Raw genomic sequence first — 21,957 nt, forward strand, 5'->3', positions numbered from 1 at the left:
GCTGTCTCGTTAGTTATGGTTGCAGCGTGCAACTAACTTCTCAGCCACAGCGCTGTTTCTTGAGGAGATACAGTATCTTTCGTCATCTAGTGGCACAGTGCTTTGCGTGTCGCCTGGTCCTCAAAACGCTGATAAATGTGCGCCATGTTACCCTGCTTGGCGATCTTTCATGCAAGATACGACGGTTATCACTGTTTTCATTACACTGTATTTGAATAACGTTTGCCACAACAAGCTTGTCGCAGTTTTTCAAGCAATGCTGTGGTTACCAGAATCCGCTGTTTATACATAAACGTTTTTCCAACAAAGTTATATATTATCGATTGCAACCAATTCTTACCAACTTATACTCATAGTCTATAGTGTTGGTATTCACGTAAAACTGCAGGAATGCACTCACGAATATGGCGCGCTACTAGCTAGCGTCCGTAAGCGGATGAGCAGTCCCTTGTAAAAGTCACTGGTGATGTTTGCGTCAGGTTGGAAGTTTCACGCTCACGGAAGACACGACATGGCTGAGTTTTTCCCAACGGCTCGGGTCTTAATAATGGGGTCCCGTCTGCACGGCATCATTCATTACCATTCTGAACAAGGCCAATTTAGGGTTTCTGCCGTTTTACATCCGGCAGAGAGCGGATGAGGGCGCCAAGTGTGCACGATAGGCGAGTTCCTTACCATTGTTAGCCCTCAACAGTACACAATGTCTGCATATTTACCTAGGTATCATATACGCGGCATTGGATTCGATAGTATAGGTAGGCTTAGAAAGTACGTTGGTCAATTGGTCAACAATCTGTCTCTAATCATGGATGCTCTCGCTGGGTTCACTCGGATATTAAATGCTTTATCATCCTTGTTATGGTCAAACGATAAGTCTTCGTCGACATTGCCATTATTATCAGCTTTGGGAGCCTGCAATTGCCGGTTGCCGCCTCATCTTCAGCTTGTAAGGCTTTTTCTAGTGCCCGTGCCTTGTCCGAGAAGGCATGAGCCTTTCTCCGAGGCTTTACTCAACCTGGAGTTGTAATCCCTGCCTCATGCCAACAGACTGATGGACACTATCGACTCTGAACTCGGCATGCTCACTTTCTTCAAGCATGTGAATTTGTTGGCGCTGGGTTGAACAATTTCCACCTCTGGGACTGATATTGTTCGATAAGTTGGTCTACCTTGGATGAATGATTTGATTTGGCTGTCTGTGCCTTGTCCCTTAACAGTCTGTTTCACTCCATAAAACGTAACTAGCGAGTTGCAAACACGAGTCTCGATCGATCAATGACATCAATATCACCTCGGCACAGCGTCTTTTGCCGTAGCATTTTCCTTCTTGGCAATGGATCGAGCTTGAGAGAAAACAAGGGAACGAATCATGAACGTCTTAAAGATCTGAGATTTCTCAACCTATAACAGAGCGATGTGAATTTTTTCAGTGGTAGATCAGCATGTGCTTGGACCGCGGCTTGTTGTCCAATCCCCCCACAGCTGCTTAAGAAATATCATCTGAAGTAGCAGGTACTTGTTGAATACTAGGTACCGCCCAGCAAAGTTGTCAAGTTGACTTGAGGCTATATGCGATAAGACAGCATAAATTTTTATCAGAATGCAAGATTGTATCAAGACTTGCATCCATATCGCAAACAAAGCTAGGGCGTTTGGTGACTGTCTAAACATACAGGGTAAGGTGGGTAAAGGCGGTTTGTTTGATATGTACTATGTAAGGCTGGTCAGACAAAGGAACATATGTTTTCAACATTTGAGGATATACCTAGGAGAACTTTTACTCTGTCTCTTTATGCCAGAGTGAATTCATATGCTGGGATAGAGATCTAAGACCTGACGAATCCTGGATACCTGCCTCGGTTGATACAAAGCGGTCAGCGTGTAAGTCAAAATCCGTTATTACACATAGAGTTGAAAGAACAACAGAACATTTTAGAGAAACAAAGAGCTTATCTGAGTTTTGGTTAGAGTACTATTAAATATGAATATGGAATATATAGAATGTCGCCAGAGTAATACCAACGAGTGCTGTCGATAGAGAGGTATCGCAGTGATGGCGACAATCAAGTACCTCTAGACGGAGCAAAGCTGCTAGAATTGAATGACTTGTGTTCTCCAAAATGGGTTGACTCGAGCATGGTTCTATGTTTCAACCGTTGAACAAAGCCATGTTAAATCCCTGCAGATTTTACAGCCTATCGGCGCCAACCAATTAATATCAGCCAGCAACAGGATCAGTTCAACGACAGAACTTGGGAGAACAGTATGTACCAGAATATAATATGACGCATTCGGCTGTGAAAACTAAAAAACTAATCAGGTTTATAGAATCCCCTTAACAAAAAAGTATCCGAAAACCGAATGATTGGAGTCTTAACTAGGCAACTTAGTCCGCATGAGCCGTTCATGTGATAGATTCTGCTGGGGCATCCATCATCCATCATGATTCTGGCGGACGTCTAGACCCATGCGAGCTGGGGATAGCGTTCTTTGTACCTGGTACTACGGCAGTGTCATGTTGGGACGCCCCTCATGGCAATTCTGTTACAGTGACTTCGTCATTCTTAGTTGACTGCAGGCTTTTCCTATGCTTCTATGAGGTGTGCCGTGGTACGGGGGTAAGACGCCTCCAAATTATGATGAAATTACTACACACTCGTTTCTGCGATGTTTCAATCCACATAACTTCATTTTGGTTGTTGTTTAGGACTTCAAAATTCCAAGTAAAACCACTTCTCCAATCCTGGTGACGTCTTCACCTGATCTAATCGACTCGGCGACTGGGGTAAGGGAAAAAAAGTGACCAGGCCAAGCCCGCTCAACCACAGCAAGCGTCTCTTTGTACTCGGTACCTCCGTTGTCCATTGCCTTGCGCTCAACCCGCCTCAAACCAATCTGTACCTGCACCTACTCCCCCAACATTTCACATTCCAATCCATCTTTTCTGCTCTGTCTAACTCGCCTTAGAATTTCGACTGCATACCTTTGGATCACCTTACGTTTAAGTCTCCTCTCCGTAATCAGATAAACTTCTTTTAGGGCCCCAGGCTCTTGTCACCTGCTGCTGTTCCGTTTCCCTTCTGGAGCTTCTCAGTGTCGTTGAGCCCTTCCATCGGATCGTCGTTTTATATCTCCCGCGACAAGCCGCGCCAGCTTCTCCAACTCGCGATCAACACCAACAACAGAAAGATCTTTCCCAAACGACGTCCTCTGCCGTAAGAGGCAAGATGCAATACGTGCGCGGCCTCAGCGAGTCCGTCTCGACAGCCTGGAATTCAATCAACCCTGCGACTCTCAGTGGTGCTATTGATGTCATTGTCGTCGAACACGAAGATGGCACTCTGGTCTGCTCACCGTTCCATGTTCGGTTCGGAAAGTTCTCTCTCCTAAGGCCGTCGGACAAAAAGGTCGAATTCAAGGTCAATGGCGTCAAACAAAGCTATTCCATGAAACTTGGCGAAGGCGGCGAGGCCTTCTTCGTCTTCGAGACTACAGACAGGATCCCACAGTCGCTGCAGACATCGCCGCTCGTTTCTCCCGCTTCCAGTCCTGCGAGCAGTCCACCACTCAACCCAGAACAGTCAGAATCTGGTTTACAGGAGCCAGAAGCGTTCGAGCTTGACGCTTCAGAGTCCAAGCTGCGACGACCGCTCCCGTCCGTGCTCTATAAGAAAGACGACGGCAATGGTAGGCATCAGCTACCCTCTTCCAATAAACAAGTGCTAACACGAGAGCAGGCTTAATCACACCACTTTCGACTTCTCCAGAGCTATCCAGCGTCCGCCCAGCATCCGGCGACTGGTCGTCAAGGGTACCCCGCCCGCATAGTGACGATATTCTCCGTGCCAGTGCTAGAAGCCGAGGTCTAGACGGAAACAGTTCCGCTGATGACGATGAGCATGTTGCTTCTGAACGGTCCTCTAGTCCTCCGCCTCTGGCACCGGGCGAGGCTCTCGAACGTGCCAGGGCCTTGTCTAAGGGACTCTCTGCCGCAAGCATACCCACAAAGGTCACAGATAGCGGTGATCTGATGCTGGACATGAATGGGTTTAAGGGAAACGAGGAGGACATTCTTCGGGCTGAGATTTTGGCTCGCCAGATTCTTTCCGAAGAGTTGGATGGAAACTACGACATCGGCGCACTCATTGGCTTCGACGAGCAGGGAAACTTATGGATTTACAGCAGCGAAGAGGCCAAGCAGGCTGCTATGAACAAGACTATCGAGGCGTCTTTGCAGTCTCACCGCAGGGCTACTGCAGCCGATGCTATTTCTGATCCCGGTTATCAGAGTGACAGCAGCGATGCAACTGCTTCTCCCATTCCATTGCATCGAAGAGCCGAGTCCGACGCTGGCCCTATGGATTTGCAAACTCCTCCCCGCACCCCGCCGAGCTCACCGGGCCACGCAGGAGATCCCAACAGGAATTACGCCAAGACCTTGCGATTGACTAGTCAGCAGCTCAAGGATCTGAAGCTTCAGCCAGGCGCGAACTCGATGGCTTTCACTGTCAACCGAGCTACCTGCAAAGCAAACATGTACCTCTGGAGGCATGAGACGCCTGTTGTCATCTCAGACATTGATGGTACTATTACCAAGTCGGATGCCCTCGGCCACGTGTTGAACATGATTGGCCGTGACTGGACTCACTCAGGTGTAGCCAAATTGTACAGCGATATTTCCGCCAATGGTTATAATATCATGTACCTTACCAGTCGATCCGTTGGACAATCGGACACGACAAGAGCCTACCTAGCGGGTATCGTTCAGGATGGCTACAGGATGCCGCCCGGTCCTACAATCCTGTCGCCTGATAGAACCATGGCTGCACTGAGGCGAGAGGTCTACCTTCGCAAACCCCATATCTTCAAGATGGCAACTCTTCGAGACATTCGAAACTTATACGGCCCAGATCGTCATCCCTTTTATGCCGGCTACGGAAATCGTTTGACCGATCAAATCTCTTACCGGACCGTCGATGTCCCTCGGAACCGCATTTTCACCATCAATTCCAACTCTGAAGTGTCCCTTGATCTGCTGACACTCAACAAGCTCAAAATGAGCTACGTGAATATCAACGAAGTCGTCGACCATTACTTCCCCCCCGTGAGCACACTGGTAAAAGGTGGCGGCGAGGAGTACACGGATTTCACGTATTGGAGAGACGATCCTCTTGCCATGGCTGACTTTTCAGCAAGCGAGAGTGACGATGACGATGAGGAGGACGGCCCAGGAGGACCTACCAGCGAGTATGGTGATGATGAAGAGGAATATGACGACGAGGATGGCGAAATAGATGAAGATGTGGACGAGATCGGCGAGGGACTTGCCGATAGCTACATCTCTCGAGCATCCATGGATGAGTTTGCCGAAGCCGCAAGTGTTTTGGGCGGTAGCGTCGACGAAGAGCGTCTCAAGGCGTCTATGACACGCGACTTGAAAGAGGCTTACGACGAGGAGGATGAAGAAGAAGAAGAGATTTACGAAGATGGCGAGGAGGGCCATCAAGACGAACACAAGGGTGAAGGAGCCCCTGACGCTGCTCCCATTGGACAAAAGCGTCAAGGTCAGCTCAAGGAGGACGTTCTCGCCCAACACATAACAGGGGTTGGTCATCTCACCATTGAGAAATGAAGTGAAGTGAAGGAAAGCTAAGTATCACGAATAGGCCACCGAGGCTGTTGCTGCTGCTCCCAACAGGCAGTAAGGTGTAACGAATTCAAAGGCGTTTCTTTTTAGAGTGCTTATGGGTTGTTTTTCATAGACATTGATGGCGAGAGTTTCATCTGAATGGATAAGAGGAGATGGATGGAGGCGACTAGAGGGAGAAAGGGGTTTTACATACTGAGGCATAGCGCGGCGTTGAGCATTTCATTGTACTTGTAGTGATTGCATCATGGCATCCTGACAGACAAAAGCTTTTGATGTTTGACAGGCTAAAAGATACTACTTGAGCAAGCTACATTTTATTCTTGAGCACCGTGGTCTGTGTGCATATTGAAACAACATCTATCCCCAAGCCCGCGCCCCTATCCTAAAGAAAATCCATCTGTTGTCTACATACGCCTTTTTTCCCATTCTTGTAGTATGTCCCTTTCTACTGCTGTTGCTTCAAGTAGTTAAGTCGGATCTCCACAGCCCTTCTATGAGCCTCAAGCTCCTCGACCTTGGCCAGTTGCATGACGGCGGTGCCAACATTCTTGAGACCTTCAGCAGTAAGGTTGGAGCTGGTAATATGCTTCTGGAACGAGCCCAAGTTGACACCAGAGTACTGCTTGGCGAAACCATAAGTAGCTGTGAAAGTCGTTAGCATCAATCGAATACCAAAAACTAATGAGAAAACTTACGCAAAGAGTGGTTGACGCCAGCAGAGTAGTCGCCAACACTCTCAGGGGTCCAGTGACCAATAAACACACTGCCAGCGTTCATAACTTGATCAACAGCTTTCTCGGCATCCTTGATTTGAAGGATGAGGTGTTCAGGGGCATACTCGTTGCTGATGCGCATGGCCTCTTCGATGTCCTTGACCTGGACAGTGACGGAGTGAGCGATAGATCCTCGGACGATATCGACACGAGGAAGAGCAAGGGCTTGTTTGTGAACTTCGTCCTCAATAGCCTGGAGCTCCTGCTCACTAAGGCCAACAGCAAGCAGAATGACCTGACTATCGACACCGTGCTCGGCTTGAGAAAGAAGATCGGAGGCAACAAAAGCAGGGTTGGCATCCTTGTCAGCAACAACAAGAACCTCAGAGGGTCCAGCTGGCATGTCAATACCGCAGCCAGCATTGGTATCGTTGCTGACGTGCATCTTGGCCGCAGTCACAAATTGGTTACCAGGTCCAAGAATCTTGTCAACCTTGGTGACACTCTCTGTACCATAAGCCAAAGCGGCAACAGCTTGAGCACCACCAGCCAGTACAATGCTCTCAGCACCGACCTTGTGAGCAACGTAGACAATTTCAGGGGTAATGCGACCATCAGATCTGGGAGGTGAGGCAAATACAATTTTCTGGCAACCAGCCACCATAGCTGGAACTCCAAGCATCAGAGCAGTGCTGGGAAGAACAGCAGTTCCACCAGGGATGTAAAGACCGACTCTCTCGATGGGTCTCGAGAAGCGGCTACAGACAATGCCAGGCATAGTCTCAACCTGGAGGGACTTCTCCTCCTGCTGTGCAGAGTGGAACTTTCGGATATTCTCAAAAGAGACGTCAATAGCTTCAATAGTCTCAGGCGAGATATCCATAAGCTCCTTGGGGAAGGGAGCCTTCAGCACAGGCGATGTCAATGAAGTGGCCCTCTCAAACTTGTGGGTGTAAGACAGAACAGCCTTGTCGCCACCAGTTCGTACGTCCTCGATGATAGGCTGTATGATCTTCAAGATGGCGTCAGGGGATTTCTGAGAAGGTCTCTTGAGCTTCTCTACGAGATCGGCTTCGGAGATCTTTGAGGCATCAACTCGCTCCATAGCAATACGTCCATCAGCTGACTTCTCAACTTCTGGCTGTGAGGGCTTCACAGGGGCTGCATCGGTCTTGATACCCTCCTTCTCCGCCCACTTGCCCTTGGCATTGCCTGTTCTTCGCTTGACCTTCAAGCTCTTGGCGTCCAGGTTGGCCTCAATGTCTGCGAGGCTAACACCTGCACCAACAGCCTTAGTTAAAGCAAAGTAGATCAAATCAGCAGCTTCAAAAGCGATGTTCTCTTTAGTCTTGCCATCGCAGAGCTCCTCTGCCTCCTCCATGATCTTTGCTCGCAGAAGCTTCTCATCGGAGAATAAGCGGGCTGTGTAAGAACCTTCGGGTGCAGACTCCTTGCGAGACTTGAGTGTCTGTTCGAGTGCTGAAATGCCGTTGAGGTCTCCAAAGCAACCAAACTGCTGAAGGTGGCAGAAACGGCCCTTCTGATTGACCACGAATTTGAGAGTGTCGTTGTCACAGTCGAGACCAATTCGCAACAGTTCCTGAGTGTCCCCAGAAGTAAGTCCCTTCACCCAGAGACCACGTTTGCGACTCTGGTAAACTCCGGTCTGTGTTTTAAGAGCCTCCAGAATACTCTCCTCACTAGTATAGGCGAGACCCAACGCGATCCCGGCATCATCGGTAACCACAGTAGGAATCAGGCCGTCAGGTCGATCGGATTTCCAGAATGATGCAATAATCTTAGATAACAATATTCGACTCGAATCGTTCTTGTCGGTCGTCAACCCTGTAGACGGAATGATAGGGATGGCATTGGCCTTCTTGGAAATTTCGATGAACTTTTCGATATCGGTCTTGGGAGTTGGCTTAATGTAAAGGCTCTTGATCTTCTTGGCACATGCTTCCTCAACAAATTTGTCGACGCCGCTAGATGCAATGTCGAAATCCTTTACCAACAGACCATTTTCGGAAGCTGTGGAAATGTCAAGGGAAGAAGTGGTGGGAATGACTCTTGCGCCATATTCTGTATACTCTGAGTAGGACTCTGAAGCAACAAAAACCGTTCGAACCCCGCCATCGAGCAACGCAACCACATCGTCTGGGTCACTTAAACTCGTGGCATCCATGTGAACATTGGTTCCGGTACTGGGGCGACCCCAATTCTTAGAAGCTGTCTCATAGAAAGGAGCTCCCAGAAGGGCAATCTCTTGACGAGTGAGGCCATCATTGGTAGCCTGGCCATCAGGGCTGCCAATGCTCACCAAGAATGGCAGTGGTAGAGTTGTCTCCATCTTGGCAACGAACCAGATGAATTCAATTGGTATCGATTATAGCCGAAAGCTTAGCATATAGGTTGTTAAACCGAGTCGTGAATGAGTGAAGATCGATCACCCGTGGAAAAAGTTGAAGTGATGACTATGAGTCCTCCTGCATCGGCGACAAATGGTGGGGCTTTCTTTACTCATTGCCCCTCCATCGTTCTTTCCTTGCTTGAAATCCGACTTCCGCCAGTGGCTACTAAGGTAGTACCTACCTTAGGTAGGTATTAGACATATGATAATGATGAAAGAAAGAAGAATTCCTGCAGTTTTCACTTCTTATTACATAATGGCCTCTAAGACTAACTCATTCTGACTCTGTCACTCTCATGATTTTGTTCTTTAGGTAGGAAAGTTCTTTCGTCGCCATGAGCCCATCAAATTTAAGGTGTGGTCTGTGCACTTATCGCTAACAGATCACGTCTCGGATTATCGCAAGCTCCGGTCAAAGCACGCGGCATGCGACTTCACCGTCGCAAAGGAAATAATTCGAGGATCAATAAGCTTTCGACTTGGCACGTCAACTTGTGCTGCATTTTCCGCAACTATAAAAGCACTCTCATTCACATACGTCAACTGCATCTCGTCAACTTCACTCATTCATAGTCCGGACGTCTTTCAGACTTGCCAAACACGAACTCGAGCGCTTCGCGTGATATCACTTGAAGGCCTTCACGAACAGTCGCATACAGGATACCTATTACGAAGCATTGCAGCATCGGTTAAGATGTCATCAAGTCAACCACAAACGAACGGGGTTCCCGCCTCATCAGCAGGCACTTCGCAACCATTACCAAGCACACAGACCACGGCGGCCTCTTCTAGCCAACCCGCTGCTGCGGCCTCACAGAACGCACCTCCTCCAGCGCAATCAACAACCGCCCCTCGACCGCGCGACTCAAGGCTTATCGAACTACTGCTCACATCGCAAGGCGTCACAGCTTACGAGCCACGCGTTCCCCTCCTCCTTCTCGACTTCGCCTACCGTCACACCTCATCTGTTCTCAGCGATGCGCTACACCTTTCCGGCGACCCATATGTCACACAGGCCGGCTCTAAGCCATCAGCAAACGCTGGAGCAATCTCAGCACCTGCAGGCGACGCTGCAGTCACAGCCAATGCCGTTAAGCTCGCCATTGCTGCGCGACTCAGCTACCAGTTCCGCGGAGGAAACGCAGGCGGGGGAATTAGCAAGGACTACATGCAAGAACTTGCGCGCGAACGCAACAAGGTGGCACTGCCTAAAATTGTGCCCAGCGAATGGGGTGTGCGACTACCAAGCGAACGGTTCGTACTGAGTGGCACAAGCTGGGGACTGAAGGATGTATGGGATGAAGAAGACGACGAGGAAGAGGATCAAGGGGGTGATGCTATGGAAGGTATTGAGGGTCCCGAGCCTGAAGATATTGGCGGAGATGGGGTTGAGGGTGGGACAGTGGAGGATATGTTTGGTGAAGATGTCGACGAGGAGATGGCAGAGGAGGGCTAGGTGTCCATCTTTTCATCTAATCAATGATCATGACAAAATACATTCTAATTCAAAGGAGACCATAGACGCTACCTCAGAAGCACTACAGACACTATATGACAAAATTGCAAGTAGCTACAGATGGCAGTACATTCAAGACACAATTATCACAACTCCGTGTTACCTAGCATGAACAGAGGAAATCTTATGGTACACTAGGCCTGTAAACGGTATCTCATACACTCTATACCCTTATTTCGATTTTCACAATCCCATCAGCCCTCTCTTCCTTAAAACTTAGGCTTCATGGTGTTGCGAAGTCTCTGGTAGTCGAAGAGACCCTCAATAGTTCCCACAGCGCTAACAGCAATATCCCGGTCCCAAAGTTTTCGGTTGGCAAAGTCCATGATATCCTTCTCGGTGATAGCATCAATCTTTCGCTCAATCTCGTTAGGGGCCATGCGGCGGCCAGTGGTGACAAGCTGTCGGCCAATGTCCTCAGCAACGGCTGTGGTGCCGTCGAGGGACAGGAGGATGGAGGCCTTGAGCTGAGCCTTGGCACGCTCGGTCTCGGCGGCGCTGACGTTGGTGCAGAGGCGCATCCACTCACGGATAGCGAAGTGGACGAGGTCGTCAACTCGGTCAGGCTTGTCGGAAACAAGGTAGATACCCCAAAGACTGTGGCAAGTTAGTTACTTCAAAATTCATGGTGTGACATCAAGACCTACCCAGTATCGTTGTAGCTAGTGGAGAAGCTCATGAAGCTGTTAGCCAGGTCGTGCTTGTGGACCCAGCCGCTGAGCTTGCTGCCCTGGTGGGGAGCCTGGCCAACAGCCTTGTCGTAGTTGCCAACAATAGCCTGAGCAACAAGAGCAGTGAAGTAGTCCTCGGAGTTCCAGCTGACACCCTCAACAGCGAGAGCGATGTTAGCAGTAGGCATGCCATCATCTCGGACACGGACGTCAGAACCCATGAAGTCAGCCTTCTGCTTGGAAGCAAGGTAGGCGCTGGTTTGGGGAGCACTTGAGGGAAGACCGGAGAAGTGCTTCTCAGCGAGCTCGACGAGCTGCTCGTGAGGGATGCCACCGGCACCAACGAGAACCATACGGTCAGCAGTGTAGTTGTTCTTGATGTAGTCGGTGAGCTCTTTTCGGGTGATGTCGCGGATGTTCTGTCGAGGGCCAAGGATGGTGCGGCCAAGGGGCTGGTGCTGGAAAGCGGTAGCATGGAGGTGATCGAAAACAACCTCCTCGACCTGCTTCTCGACCTCCTCGGACTCTCGGAGAATAACGTCGCGCTCACGCTCGATGGCGGACTCCTCGAGCTTGGAGTTCTGGAGAATATCGGAGAGGATGTCGACACACTGGGGAACATCAGAGTTGAAAGCCTTGGCGAAGTAAACGGTGTTCTCGCGCTGAATGATCGTTAGCATCAGTCAATTCCGTATCCCTTCATCCGACTGACCGAAGTGTAGGCGTTCAGGTGACCACCCATGTTCTCAATCTCCAACTCCAATTGCTGCTGAGTTCGCTTGGCGGTACCCTGATTGCATTGTTAACGATTGGTCTCGGCCAATTGATGGGTTGTCGAACCTTGAAAGCGAGATGCTCAAGGAAGTGGGCGGTACCGTTGGTCTCGTCAGTCTCAGCCCGGGAGCCGGCATCGATCCAGACACCGACGGTCGACGTTTGCGCAAAGGGCGAGTGCTCGGTGGCGACCTATCAGGAGGGCGTGTCAGGAGGGCATTCCTAAGTGGTTGTCGAGGCCAATTGACCTCGGATGGTGATGCTCACAGTCAATCCATTCTTAAGAGTCGAAGTCTGAGTCTTGCCGACGGGAGATGGAGTGGCAAAGCCTCGTGTGAAAGGGGCGGCGGCCGAAAGACCAGCACGGTTTCGCAGACCTCGCGAGAGGTTCAAAGCCAGTCTCCGGGACGCCATGACGCAGGTTTGGAGGGTCGACGCTGAATTGAGTGGTTTGATGAAATCTTTCGATCTGGCTCGGCTAGAAGCTTTACTGAGATAATTTGCAGCCTGAGCAATGAGGCGGAAGGCTTAGTCATTCCGGCCGTCCCCGAATCAGAACGACTCGAAAGCAAGACCGAAGCCAATGAGAAGCGCTCATTACTAACCACTTCCAACCTCCACCGAAACTCCACTATAATCCAGCGCCTGTCCGTTTTCGTGGGCTTCTAGTTATGTATGACAATGCCTTGTAATAAACACGAACATCGTCACACAGCATCAAACTTGTTGATGCGATTTCATGCGGTTACCTTGATTTCCACGCTTAAAATACTCACTAAACTTCGTACATGAGAAGTCTGAATTTCTCAGTCAATTCGCTAAATAAACCTGTTTCAATCAAGTCTGCTCCTCTTGTTCTCATTTCACAGCGATGCCTTCTGACAATTACAACTTTGGCGATGTCTTCCAGGCAATTTACATCGCCAAGCAGAAACCTTCGCCACGGCCTGTTTCTGAATACATGAAGGTTGTTTTGCAAAGCTTCCCGCCTCTCGGGAAAGTGACACCTATCCAGGGTACATCGGCCACTTTAACGGCCGTCCTTGAGATACCCAAGGACCGTACCAACGAGCCATGGGAAGTCTCAGTATGGCACTCAGTAGACGGCTCAGATTGGAAGGACCTGGAGGTAGCCTCACTCACAGAGACTGGGGTTCCTCAGACTCTCCAAGTACTGGATGATTCCATGTCACGATTCTATTTCACGTCTTCCTTCTCATTTACAGCATCTGTGCAGTTCACTCTCAAGTTTCGGCATAGTCCTGATGCAGACTGGAGATGGGTTCGCGATGAACAGGGTGTCAATGATGGTTTGATCGTCAATGCTTCTAACAGGGTTTCTTCTAGTGACCTCTCTGATTCAATCCCCGATCTTAACTCTCAAGACTGGAGTGTCAAGCCACGTTTGAGTCAATCACCTAGAACTTCACTCTGGTCACTCGAAGCAGTCATTCCAGCTGCAAATGGTGATGAATCTTCGTACAGAGACATCACTATCGGTACTCCCTGGGGCGCTTTTGTTAGGTAAGTTCAGCTGAGTGACACGACGACGTACCGGAAATCCATCAGCGATCATGTTATCTGACTGGACATAGATGGTTTTCTCTTGTAAGACTATGGGCACCGTGGCTTGCACCTCGCCATGGGCACTCTCAGTTTAACCTCGATAAAGATGCCATTCTATGTTGCTTCTTCAGTCCGCAAGGTCAAAACCTAGTGTTCCTTGCCGTCGGCGGTGTCAGTCATGTCTTGCCAGTATTTCGCAGTGAGCCCAATGGAAAGCTCCAGGTTCATGTAAGTGCGCTTGGTATAGTTTACTGCGACATCTGACATTTAAGATCCGAAATGACAGTCTCTCCGAAGAAAAGGCCGTTATTCTTGTTTCGGTTGGAGACGATTTCGACTGCACCATTGCATCTGTGATGTATCATGCTCGAGATATGGTTGCGGGTACGAAGAAGGCCAGTGATGAGTGGTCACAGGAGTTATCCACATTGAAGAATGACTTCAAACCGGAGTGGCTAGAATACTGGTTTGATGGACTGGGTTTCTGTGTGTTCTTGAGTATAATCAACTTCGAGGGACGACGAACTAACGATTTACAGGTACGTGGAACGCTCTGGGCCAACGACTAACAGACCAGAAAATATTCGACGCTCTCAATAAGCTTTCTGAGCATAACATCCAAGTATCTAGTCTCATCATTGATGACAACTGGCAGTCGATCGATTACCGTGGCCCCAGCCAGTTTCAATATGGCTGGAACGATTTTGAAGCGGAGCCCAAGGCATTTCCCAAAGGCTTAAAATCTACCATATCTCATATTCGACAGAATCATCCACATATCCAACACATTGCCGTTTGGCATGCCCTCCTAGGCTACTGGGGTGGCATTGCTCCTGACGGCAAGCTTGCCAAGACATACAAGACTATCGAAGTGACACGGGAAGATGCTGACCGCCGAAACCTTCCGTTGGGTGGGAAGATGATGGTGATCGCACAAGAAGATGTGAATCGATTCTATGATGACTTTTATCGATTCCTTTCAGATGCCGGTATAGATGCTGTTAAGACGGACGCGCAGTTCATGATCGATATGTGGATTGAAGCCTCCCCTCGCCGAGATCTGATCAATAGGTACCTCGATGCATGGACCCTCTCGATACTTCGTCACTTCAGTGGGAAGGCGATATCATGTATGTCGCAGTTCCCGGAGGCACTCTTCCACTCGCAAATGCCAACCAATCGGCCTACCATTCTTGTGCGAAACTCTGACGACTTCTTCCCTGAGATTCCTGCTTCACATCCCTGGCACGTGTGGACAAATGCGCACAATGCCATTTTCATGCAGCATCTAAATGTTCTTCCGGACTGGGACATGTTCCAGACTGTCCATGAGTATTCTGGATTTCATGCTGCTGCCAGATGTGTGAGCGGAGGTCCAATTTATATCACTGATGTTCCCGGTGAACATGACATGGATCTCATTGAGCAAATGAGTGGTCGCACTCCACGGGGTAAGACTGTGGTATTCCGGCCAAGCTCTTTAGGAAAGGCCGTTGACCCTTATATTGGATATGACGATGATTTACTCCTCAAGATTGGAAGCTATCATGGTGAGAATTATTTAGAGGAAAGCTAGTAGTGTATACTAATCACGATTCAGGAGCCTCACATACCGGAAGCCCTATTATGGCCATTTTCAATATCTCATCTCGGCCATTGACTGAATTGGTATCCCTTTCGGCTTTCCCTGGTGTGGTTCACGGTCTTGAATACGTGGTTCGTGCTCATACCACGGGTAAGGTTTCTCATCCTACCAAGATCGAGAGCCCAGAGTCACTATTTACTATCTCATTACCTATCAGAGGGTATGAGATTCTCTCCGCCTTTCCTCTAACTCGCCTATCCAGCAAGAAACGTGGTAATGTCGGGATCTCGAATTTGGGCCTGCTGAGCAAGATGGCTGGCGCAGCAGCAATCCTCATGAGCGATGTTCAAGAGCGAGAGAATGGCCGTGTTTTGATTGATACGCGAGTTAAAGCATTTGGCATCCTAGGTAAGGAGTTACTGTTTTTTTACGATGCCTAAAATCTGACAATCTTTAGGGCTCTATGTCTCTACACTCCCTTCTTTAACGATTGAAGGTGATTTCCTGATCACGGTTCAAGAAAAAGTGATACCCGTGCATACTGTGGCCATTTCTAAGGTTGATACTCGCGTACTTGAGATCGACATTGGAAAAGCCTGGAAGGAATTGGGTCTTGAAACTCGATGGGGAAATGATGTTGAGGTCAAGGTCTACTTCAGCTTATGAGGGTCTATCACGATTGACAAACTCACACATACCTACTCAAGGCTAAGAACAACTTGCCAATCTCAATATACACTTAGCTTATTCGTTGTCATAAGCCATACAAGTTCGCAAACAATTGCAGTTTATTCATAGGTAGGTACATATCAAGACTTCAACCACAGCTGCAGGGTAAGTCAATTTCAAAGATGTGATAAAGAGCTTATTAATTTTAGCGATCTCGGCAAGAAAAACTAGCAGAGGTTCGAACCCACCTGCCTCGAGACCCGGCACCTGGACCAAGTTCATCCATTCAGAGAAGCAACTGCCCCTCCCAGTCGCCCCTCACCTTGCAGGGTCCCACGTCCCATAAAAAAGTTTTTGAGGCAGCACCACCAATTCTTTTCTCTTTTCTTTCTTTCGGGAAGAAGCGTTCTATCAATCTTAGCAGTCGATACTAAAGGCCAGAGCTTGCTTATCGACTCAACTCGCCTTCGACCTCACATCCATTCTCCTCGTCATATACTCTTTTATCTGCCAGCCATGTCTGCCTCAGTCCTTGACTACACCACAGCCCTCGAGGTGCTGAAGGAGTACAAGCAGAAGGATGGCCTCGACATCCACGAGCTTATGGACACAACCAAGCACGGTGGTCTTACCTACAATGACTTCCTGCTTCTACCCGGCTACATTGGCTTCGCTGCCTCTGAGGTCACCCTCGATGCGCCCATCACCAAGCGCATCACTCTCAAGACTCCCTTCGTCTCGTCTCCCATGGACACTGTCACAGAGCACGAGATGGCCATCCACATGGCTCTCCAGGGCGGTCTTGGTGTTATTCACCACAACTGCTCTCCTGAAGCTCAGGCCGATATGGTCCGTAAGGTCAAGCGATACGAGAACGGTTTCATCCTCGACCCCATCGTCATTGATCGCAACACCACTGTTGGTGAGGCCAAAGCTCTGAAGGAGAAGTGGGGTTTCGGTGGTTTCCCAGTCACTGGTAAGTGTTATACAGCATGCTCACCTCTCACAAGATTGCATGATTATACACCCTTTTATATAACTTTCGTTCCACCGTATAGACTATTGTCATGGGGACTTTATTTACTATGATCAATCACCACAACTGGTTGTTTTCTCATCTATGCTCGCATTGCCCCACACAAGAATATTGGGCTGACAAGAAAATTTTTAGCCGACGGCAAGCTTGGTTCCAAGCTCCTTGGTATTGTTACCAACCGAGACCTCCAGTTCGAGGAGGACCTTGACCAGCCCGTCTCCAATGTCATGGTTACTGACCTTGTCACTGCTCCTGAGCACGTCACTCTCCTCGAAGCCAACAAGAGTCTTTCCAAGTCCAAGAAGGGCAAGCTGCCCATTGTCGACAAGGACTTCAACCTGGTCTCTATGATCTCTCGCTCCGATTTGACCAAGAATCAGCACTTCCCCAATGCCTCCAAGCTTCCCGACAGCAAGCAGCTCCTCTGCGCTGCTGCCATTGGCACTCGCCCAGAGGACAAGCTTCGTCTGAAGAAGCTGGTTGACGCCGGCCTTGACATCGTTATCCTTGACAGTTCTCAGGGTAACAGCATGTATCAGATTGAGATGATCAAGTGGGTGAAGAGTGAGTTCCCTGGTGTCGATGTCATTGGCGGAAACGTCGTGACTCGAGAGCAGGCTGCTTCTCTGATCGCTGCTGGTGTCGACGGTCTCCGAATCGGTATGGGCAGTGGCTCTGCCTGTATCACCCAGGAGGTTATGGCTGTCGGCCGTCCTCAGGCCGCCGCTGTCTACAGCGTCAGCCGCTTCGCTGCCCGCTTTGGTGTTCCTTGTATCGCCGATGGTGGTATCCAGAACGTTGGCCACATCGTCAAGGGCCTTGCTCTGGGTGCTTCTACCATCATGATGGGTGGTCTCTTGGCTGGTACCACTGAGTCTCCTGGCACTTCTTTCGTCTCCCGCGAGGGTAAGCTCGTCAAGGCTTACCGAGGTATGGGAAGTATCGATGCTATGCAGGACAAGAAGGCCGGCAACGGTGGTAAGGACAGCCAGAAGAGCAATGCTGGTACTGCCCGTTACTTTTCTGAGGGTGATAGCGTCCTGGTTGCTCAGGGTGTCTCTGGCGCTGTTGCTCACCGAGGGTGAGTCATAACCCGAAGCTGAAAGGAACCGCGAATGCTAACATGCAATAGTTCGATCAACAAGTTTGTTCCCTATCTTGCTGCTGGACTCAAGCACTCTCTCCAGGACAGTGGCATGACCAGCCTTAAGACAATGCACGAGAGTGCTGAGGCTGGTGAGCTGCGCTTCGAGCTTCGAACGGCCAGCGCTCAGTTGGAAGGCAACGTCAACATGGAGTCTTATGAGAAGAAGCTTTATGCGTAATGATATATGTTTGAAAAAAATGATGGGATGATGGAAAGGGATACGGAAAAATGGACTGGTTTGTTTATATGCATTCAATTGCATTGGGGATTGGGCACAAGATTCAGAAGGGTTTGATTTGGGTTGAGGGTGAAGAGCCTCTATAACCGTAGATCTGAATAGGCGTTTGTCCAACCACTATAGAGGTGCGGCGCGGGCGTTTTGCTGTCAGTCTGAAAAACGGACAGGGACAGAGGTCATGAATGAAATTTTTATTGATACCCTCGAGGGATACTGAAGTGCTGCCGGTCTGCCCGAGTTGTGATACATCTTGTGAGGATCAGAAGGGGAGATTAACGTCAGCACCAGTCCGTAATTGTATATATCATTAAGCCATTGTACCAGTAAATTCTCAAGAATCGCTTAGTATGACTTGTACTTGATAATCGGCACTCTGGCCTCACAAGCTGTGATTCCGAGCATCGGAATACCTCCGTAACATGGAAATCGCCGAAGTATCGAAGTGCACAGACTGTAATCCCGGAAAGCATCATTGCAAAGCGAAACAAAACCATGCCTCGAAGGGGAAGGTCAAGTGGAATCCCAAATGGTAGCTTGCAAGGGTCTCTCGAGCTGAAGCCCGAAGTTTTTTCTTTTTAGAGTTTCAGTAATATTGTCTGCTGATTCTCCATTTCGTATTCCATCGCCGAACTAGGCAATTCAAAAGAGAATGGGAGAATGAATATGACGCTTTCATATGCAACTGAGAGGTGAACAGTAATAGATTATTTCATTAAAGCAAATAATACATCGAAATAAATATAATATAAATAAGAAATGACTGTCTTCGTCACTGGGTATATAGGTATAATCCGTTGGCGCGTACCCGTCCGCGGTGAAAGTCAATTCACATGCCAGACATTTCTCCGATTGCCTTCTTCACATGCATTTCTCTCTTTTTGTGGTGTCATATCGGTGTGAGGCTCCATCTCGCTGTACATTCCCTGGCCGACTGGCCTAATACTGGGGCTGTTGAGGGTTGTAAGTCTGCTGGGGTGGAGGGTAGGATCCCTGAGGCTGGGGAGACTGGTAATCGTGTTGAGGAAGCTGATAATCGGGCTGAGGGGCTTGTTGCTGAGGGTTGGGCTTCTGATCATGATATTGCTGCTGCTGCTGCTGCTGCTGAGCAGGAGGAGATGTCGGCATGTGCATTCCCTCCTTCTGAGCTTGGTAGCCCTGGGTGATGGGCCCCTGAGAGAGGCGAGACTTGACCTCGTTGTCCTGCTGGATCAGAGCACAGCAGAGGCACCAGTAACTGACGCAGCAATCGTTCATGCCACTGCCTTTGATGCCGAATCGCTCACGGATCTCACCACGCTTCATCATGGAGTAACTAGGAGTCGCGCGTTAGTTGACAGTTTGAAAAAGACTACGAGAATAGTCTTACATCCAGCCACAGCCAGTCACACAGTTGATCGCGCAGAATATAAGAGCATCGCTGTTGCAGGTATCGGCAGTCTGCATAGTAGGGTCTCTCATACGATCGGCGGTTTTACCCAAGACTATGACGAGTTCATTAGACTTCCAATTGTAATCAATTTGTCCCAGAGATCACATACGGATACAGGGACAGAAAGTGCCGAGCAGGCAAGAGTCGCAGGGCGAGCAATTGCAGAGGTTGTTCTGCCATTCCTGATTCTGGACATTAGGTCCCTGAGAGTACTGCTGAGCCATTGTGAATAATGCGTGAGTTGATTGACCAAGCAATTGATTTATAGTTGAACAGAATTTGAGCCAAGAAGAAAGAGAGTGTGGATTGAAGGAGGGAGGAGGAGGGAGAATAACGGTCAAGAGGGCGCAACGGCGTCTTATGAGAGAAACTCCTACGGACAATCAACCGTCTCGGCACGGTACTCGCCTTTCGTTTCAGACTGGCGTATCATAAGTAAGCCCTCTCCTCCCACAGCTTCAGCTCTAAGCCTTCACGGTAGCTAGATCGCCCTTCATTTCCATGACAGGACAGGCAACAGGGGAGCCTAGCAGCCTAGCTAGAAGCCGTCTGACGCCTCGAGCTCAGAAACATGATGGAAAATCATCCCTTGGTTGCATGCAGCTACCGCATTGGCACCGACGCTATGTCTCACAAGCTGGCTGTGCAACTTGTACAACTCTGCACAAACCCGGCAAGCAGAATACCTACTTACATACTTTCCCAAGTGCGGTGCTTCACGGTAGAGCTGTTTCCTAGAAAAGGTAGTTCAGCCACGGCTTCTGACTAGCGTCCTAGGGCTGACATGGTTGGCGAGTGGTGGTGGAGTGTGCCCCCAGCGTGTCAGCCTTGGTGTAGGGATCTTTGGAGCTGCAGAAGATTAATGCCGCCCAAGCTGGTTAGTTGAACCGCTTATCATGAGGCCATCAGAATTGAATTGGGTAACTCTCACAGTCGTGTCTGGTCTTGCGCAGTCAGAGTCAAAAGGGTGGAGGACAGCTCTCAGCCTGGGCTTCAATAGGCCACACTAGGCAAAGTTCGGCCACCACTGCGAATGTCATTCCACGATGATATTCTTAGAGAAGACGTGTACATCCCTTAAATGCTGGAACATCCAACTTGGTAGCGTCTCATTGACGATGGGGCAATGCAATGCTTGGTATTTGCGGCTGAAGGGGGCCCGAATAGGTAAATCGGCATGAAAAAACACAGTCGGATTTTTTATGTCGAATTATCGTTGAGGTGCAATTGGCAATCCCAAATGTGATTGTAGAGTGGTATAATAATAAAGGAAACGTGACTGCAATCCGTTTCTACACTAATAAGCGGCCGCGACCGCACGTAGTAGTAATACGAGCTGCCTTGCAACCTCAACAAGATAAAGTCCGTGTTTGCTTGTATCTAGGTAGGTACCACCTTTCTCATCGAAGTCCAGGCTCGTGCGCCCGCGAAGCCTCGACTCTCTTAGAGGTTGTTTGTCGACTGAGTATCACATAATCGGGTATCACCACCTTTTCTCCTCGCAGTTTTCGCGCCCCCGGTGAGTAATCGTCTTTTGAGAATCCTAGCTTCTCGTAGAACTTGAGGGCAGATTTGTTGCTGACAAAACACGTGAGCATGGCCTTTTCAACTGAAGGTATGTTCTCCGCGACGTCCGTGAAGTAGCCCATGAGCTTCTTGCCGAGACCTGTTCTTTATTGGATGTCAGCTAGCTCAACGGCCATCCGTGTTCTATTTGTGGTACACTCCTGCATGATGGACGAATCCCCGTTGAAATGCGGATGGTCTCAGGAACGGCCATGTTGGCTTACTCACCCTTGTAACTCTGGCTTCAGATGTATCTCATAGCAGTAAACGACCGGCTCATGGTTCTCGAACGTCGGCATAAAAGATGTAAACCCTTTTATGTTGTCCTTGCTGTCTTTCACAAGGATGTAACGAAGGTCCGGGGACCGCATCTCCTTCTTCTTAGTGGCCGGATGCCAACCGAGAGACGAAGTGCGATAATCTTGGCCGCTTGTTTCTTCTACCAAACTATAACATGCCTCCAGATCTCCATTGCTCATGCAGGTAGGACGTATGAGGCTCATGGAATAGGTTGCTTCATCTTGTGGGTGTTTCCATTCTGACCAACTTTGGCTACCACGCTTGTTATGACTGAATTTGTCTGGGTTATACGTAAACTAACCTTGGCTTCATATATTGTGTCAGAAACTCATCATCTTCGACCTTGTTGGCCGTCTCAATGGGGTTTTCGGGTCGTTGTCGTCTTCTTCCAACCAATCTCCTTGGTTCTCTCGTGCCATTCGTATCTGTCATAATCTTAATGTGAGGTCCTGATGCTGCAGACTAAGGAAGAAGAAACAAGGATGAAGATATTGAAAATGAGAATGGCAAGGTGGTAATATACCTGTCTCTGTCAAACATGGTCAAACCTTCCACTAACAACATGAAGGGTTGAATGAACCGGAAAGACCAGACCCTCTAGATAGCCGAGGTTCGTCCGACATGATGAGAAAGCCCGTTTGAAGCTTTTCATCATCAATATCTAAACCTCAAGGAATGTCAAAATTC

General features: G+C 49.1%; 8 protein-coding genes; 4 read left to right on the forward strand and 4 right to left on the reverse strand.

The window, feature by feature from the left end:
• Nucleotides 1-3,227: 3,227 nt before the first annotated feature.
• Nucleotides 3,228-5,632, forward strand: FFUJ_00681 (related to SMP2 protein; the record flags this gene model as incomplete). XM_023572352.1 has 2 exons in its annotated part: nt 3,228-3,687; nt 3,738-5,632. 2 exons carry the CDS (start codon nt 3,228-3,230, stop codon nt 5,630-5,632), a joined length of 2,355 nt encoding a protein of 784 aa, XP_023424816.1.
• A 463-nt stretch (nt 5,633-6,095) lies between these two features.
• On the reverse strand, nt 6,096-8,713 carry FFUJ_00680 (probable histidine biosynthesis trifunctional protein (his-3); the record flags this gene model as incomplete). XM_023572363.1 has 2 exons in its annotated part: nt 6,096-6,292; nt 6,346-8,713. 2 exons carry the CDS (start codon nt 8,711-8,713, stop codon nt 6,096-6,098), a joined length of 2,565 nt encoding a protein of 854 aa, XP_023424817.1.
• Nucleotides 8,714-9,467: 754 nt separating this feature from the next.
• On the forward strand, nt 9,468-10,229 carry FFUJ_00679 (related to TFIID and SAGA subunit; the record flags this gene model as incomplete). Its single annotated transcript, XM_023572374.1, has 1 exon — nt 9,468-10,229. The coding sequence occupies one exon, from the start codon at nt 9,468-9,470 to the stop codon at nt 10,227-10,229; it is 762 nt and encodes a 253-aa protein (XP_023424818.1).
• Nucleotides 10,230-10,498: 269 nt separating this feature from the next.
• FFUJ_00678 (probable mitochondrial processing peptidase beta chain precursor) lies at nt 10,499-12,148 on the reverse strand (the record flags this gene model as incomplete). XM_023572385.1 has 5 exons in its annotated part: nt 10,499-10,886; nt 10,937-11,622; nt 11,673-11,750; nt 11,801-11,926; nt 12,002-12,148. 5 exons carry the CDS (start codon nt 12,146-12,148, stop codon nt 10,499-10,501), a joined length of 1,425 nt encoding a protein of 474 aa, XP_023424819.1.
• Nucleotides 12,149-12,605: 457 nt separating this feature from the next.
• On the forward strand, nt 12,606-15,551 carry FFUJ_00677 (related to seed imbibition protein Sip1; the record flags this gene model as incomplete). XM_023572396.1 has 6 exons in its annotated part: nt 12,606-13,258; nt 13,330-13,528; nt 13,573-13,786; nt 13,840-14,850; nt 14,901-15,293; nt 15,343-15,551. The coding sequence occupies 6 exons, from the start codon at nt 12,606-12,608 to the stop codon at nt 15,549-15,551; spliced, it is 2,679 nt and encodes an 892-aa protein (XP_023424820.1).
• A 519-nt stretch (nt 15,552-16,070) lies between these two features.
• On the forward strand, nt 16,071-17,915 carry FFUJ_00676 (probable IMP dehydrogenase; the record flags this gene model as incomplete). XM_023572407.1 has 3 exons in its annotated part: nt 16,071-16,530; nt 16,726-17,671; nt 17,723-17,915. 3 exons carry the CDS (start codon nt 16,071-16,073, stop codon nt 17,913-17,915), a joined length of 1,599 nt encoding a protein of 532 aa, XP_023424821.1.
• Nucleotides 17,916-18,911: 996 nt separating this feature from the next.
• On the reverse strand, nt 18,912-19,628 carry FFUJ_00675 (uncharacterized protein; the record flags this gene model as incomplete). XM_023572419.1 has 3 exons in its annotated part: nt 18,912-19,287; nt 19,342-19,456; nt 19,514-19,628. The coding sequence occupies 3 exons, from the start codon at nt 19,626-19,628 to the stop codon at nt 18,912-18,914; spliced, it is 606 nt and encodes a 201-aa protein (XP_023424822.1).
• Nucleotides 19,629-20,804: 1,176 nt separating this feature from the next.
• On the reverse strand, nt 20,805-21,702 carry FFUJ_00674 (uncharacterized protein; the record flags this gene model as incomplete). XM_023572430.1 has 3 exons in its annotated part: nt 20,805-21,075; nt 21,199-21,522; nt 21,572-21,702. The coding sequence occupies 3 exons, from the start codon at nt 21,700-21,702 to the stop codon at nt 20,805-20,807; spliced, it is 726 nt and encodes a 241-aa protein (XP_023424823.1).
• Nucleotides 21,703-21,957: the final 255 nt, after the last annotated feature.

Source organism: Fusarium fujikuroi, chromosome FFUJ_chr01, assembly GCF_900079805.1.
Source record: "Fusarium fujikuroi IMI 58289 draft genome, chromosome FFUJ_chr01".
Lineage (NCBI taxonomy): Eukaryota > Fungi > Ascomycota > Sordariomycetes > Hypocreales > Nectriaceae > Fusarium > Fusarium fujikuroi.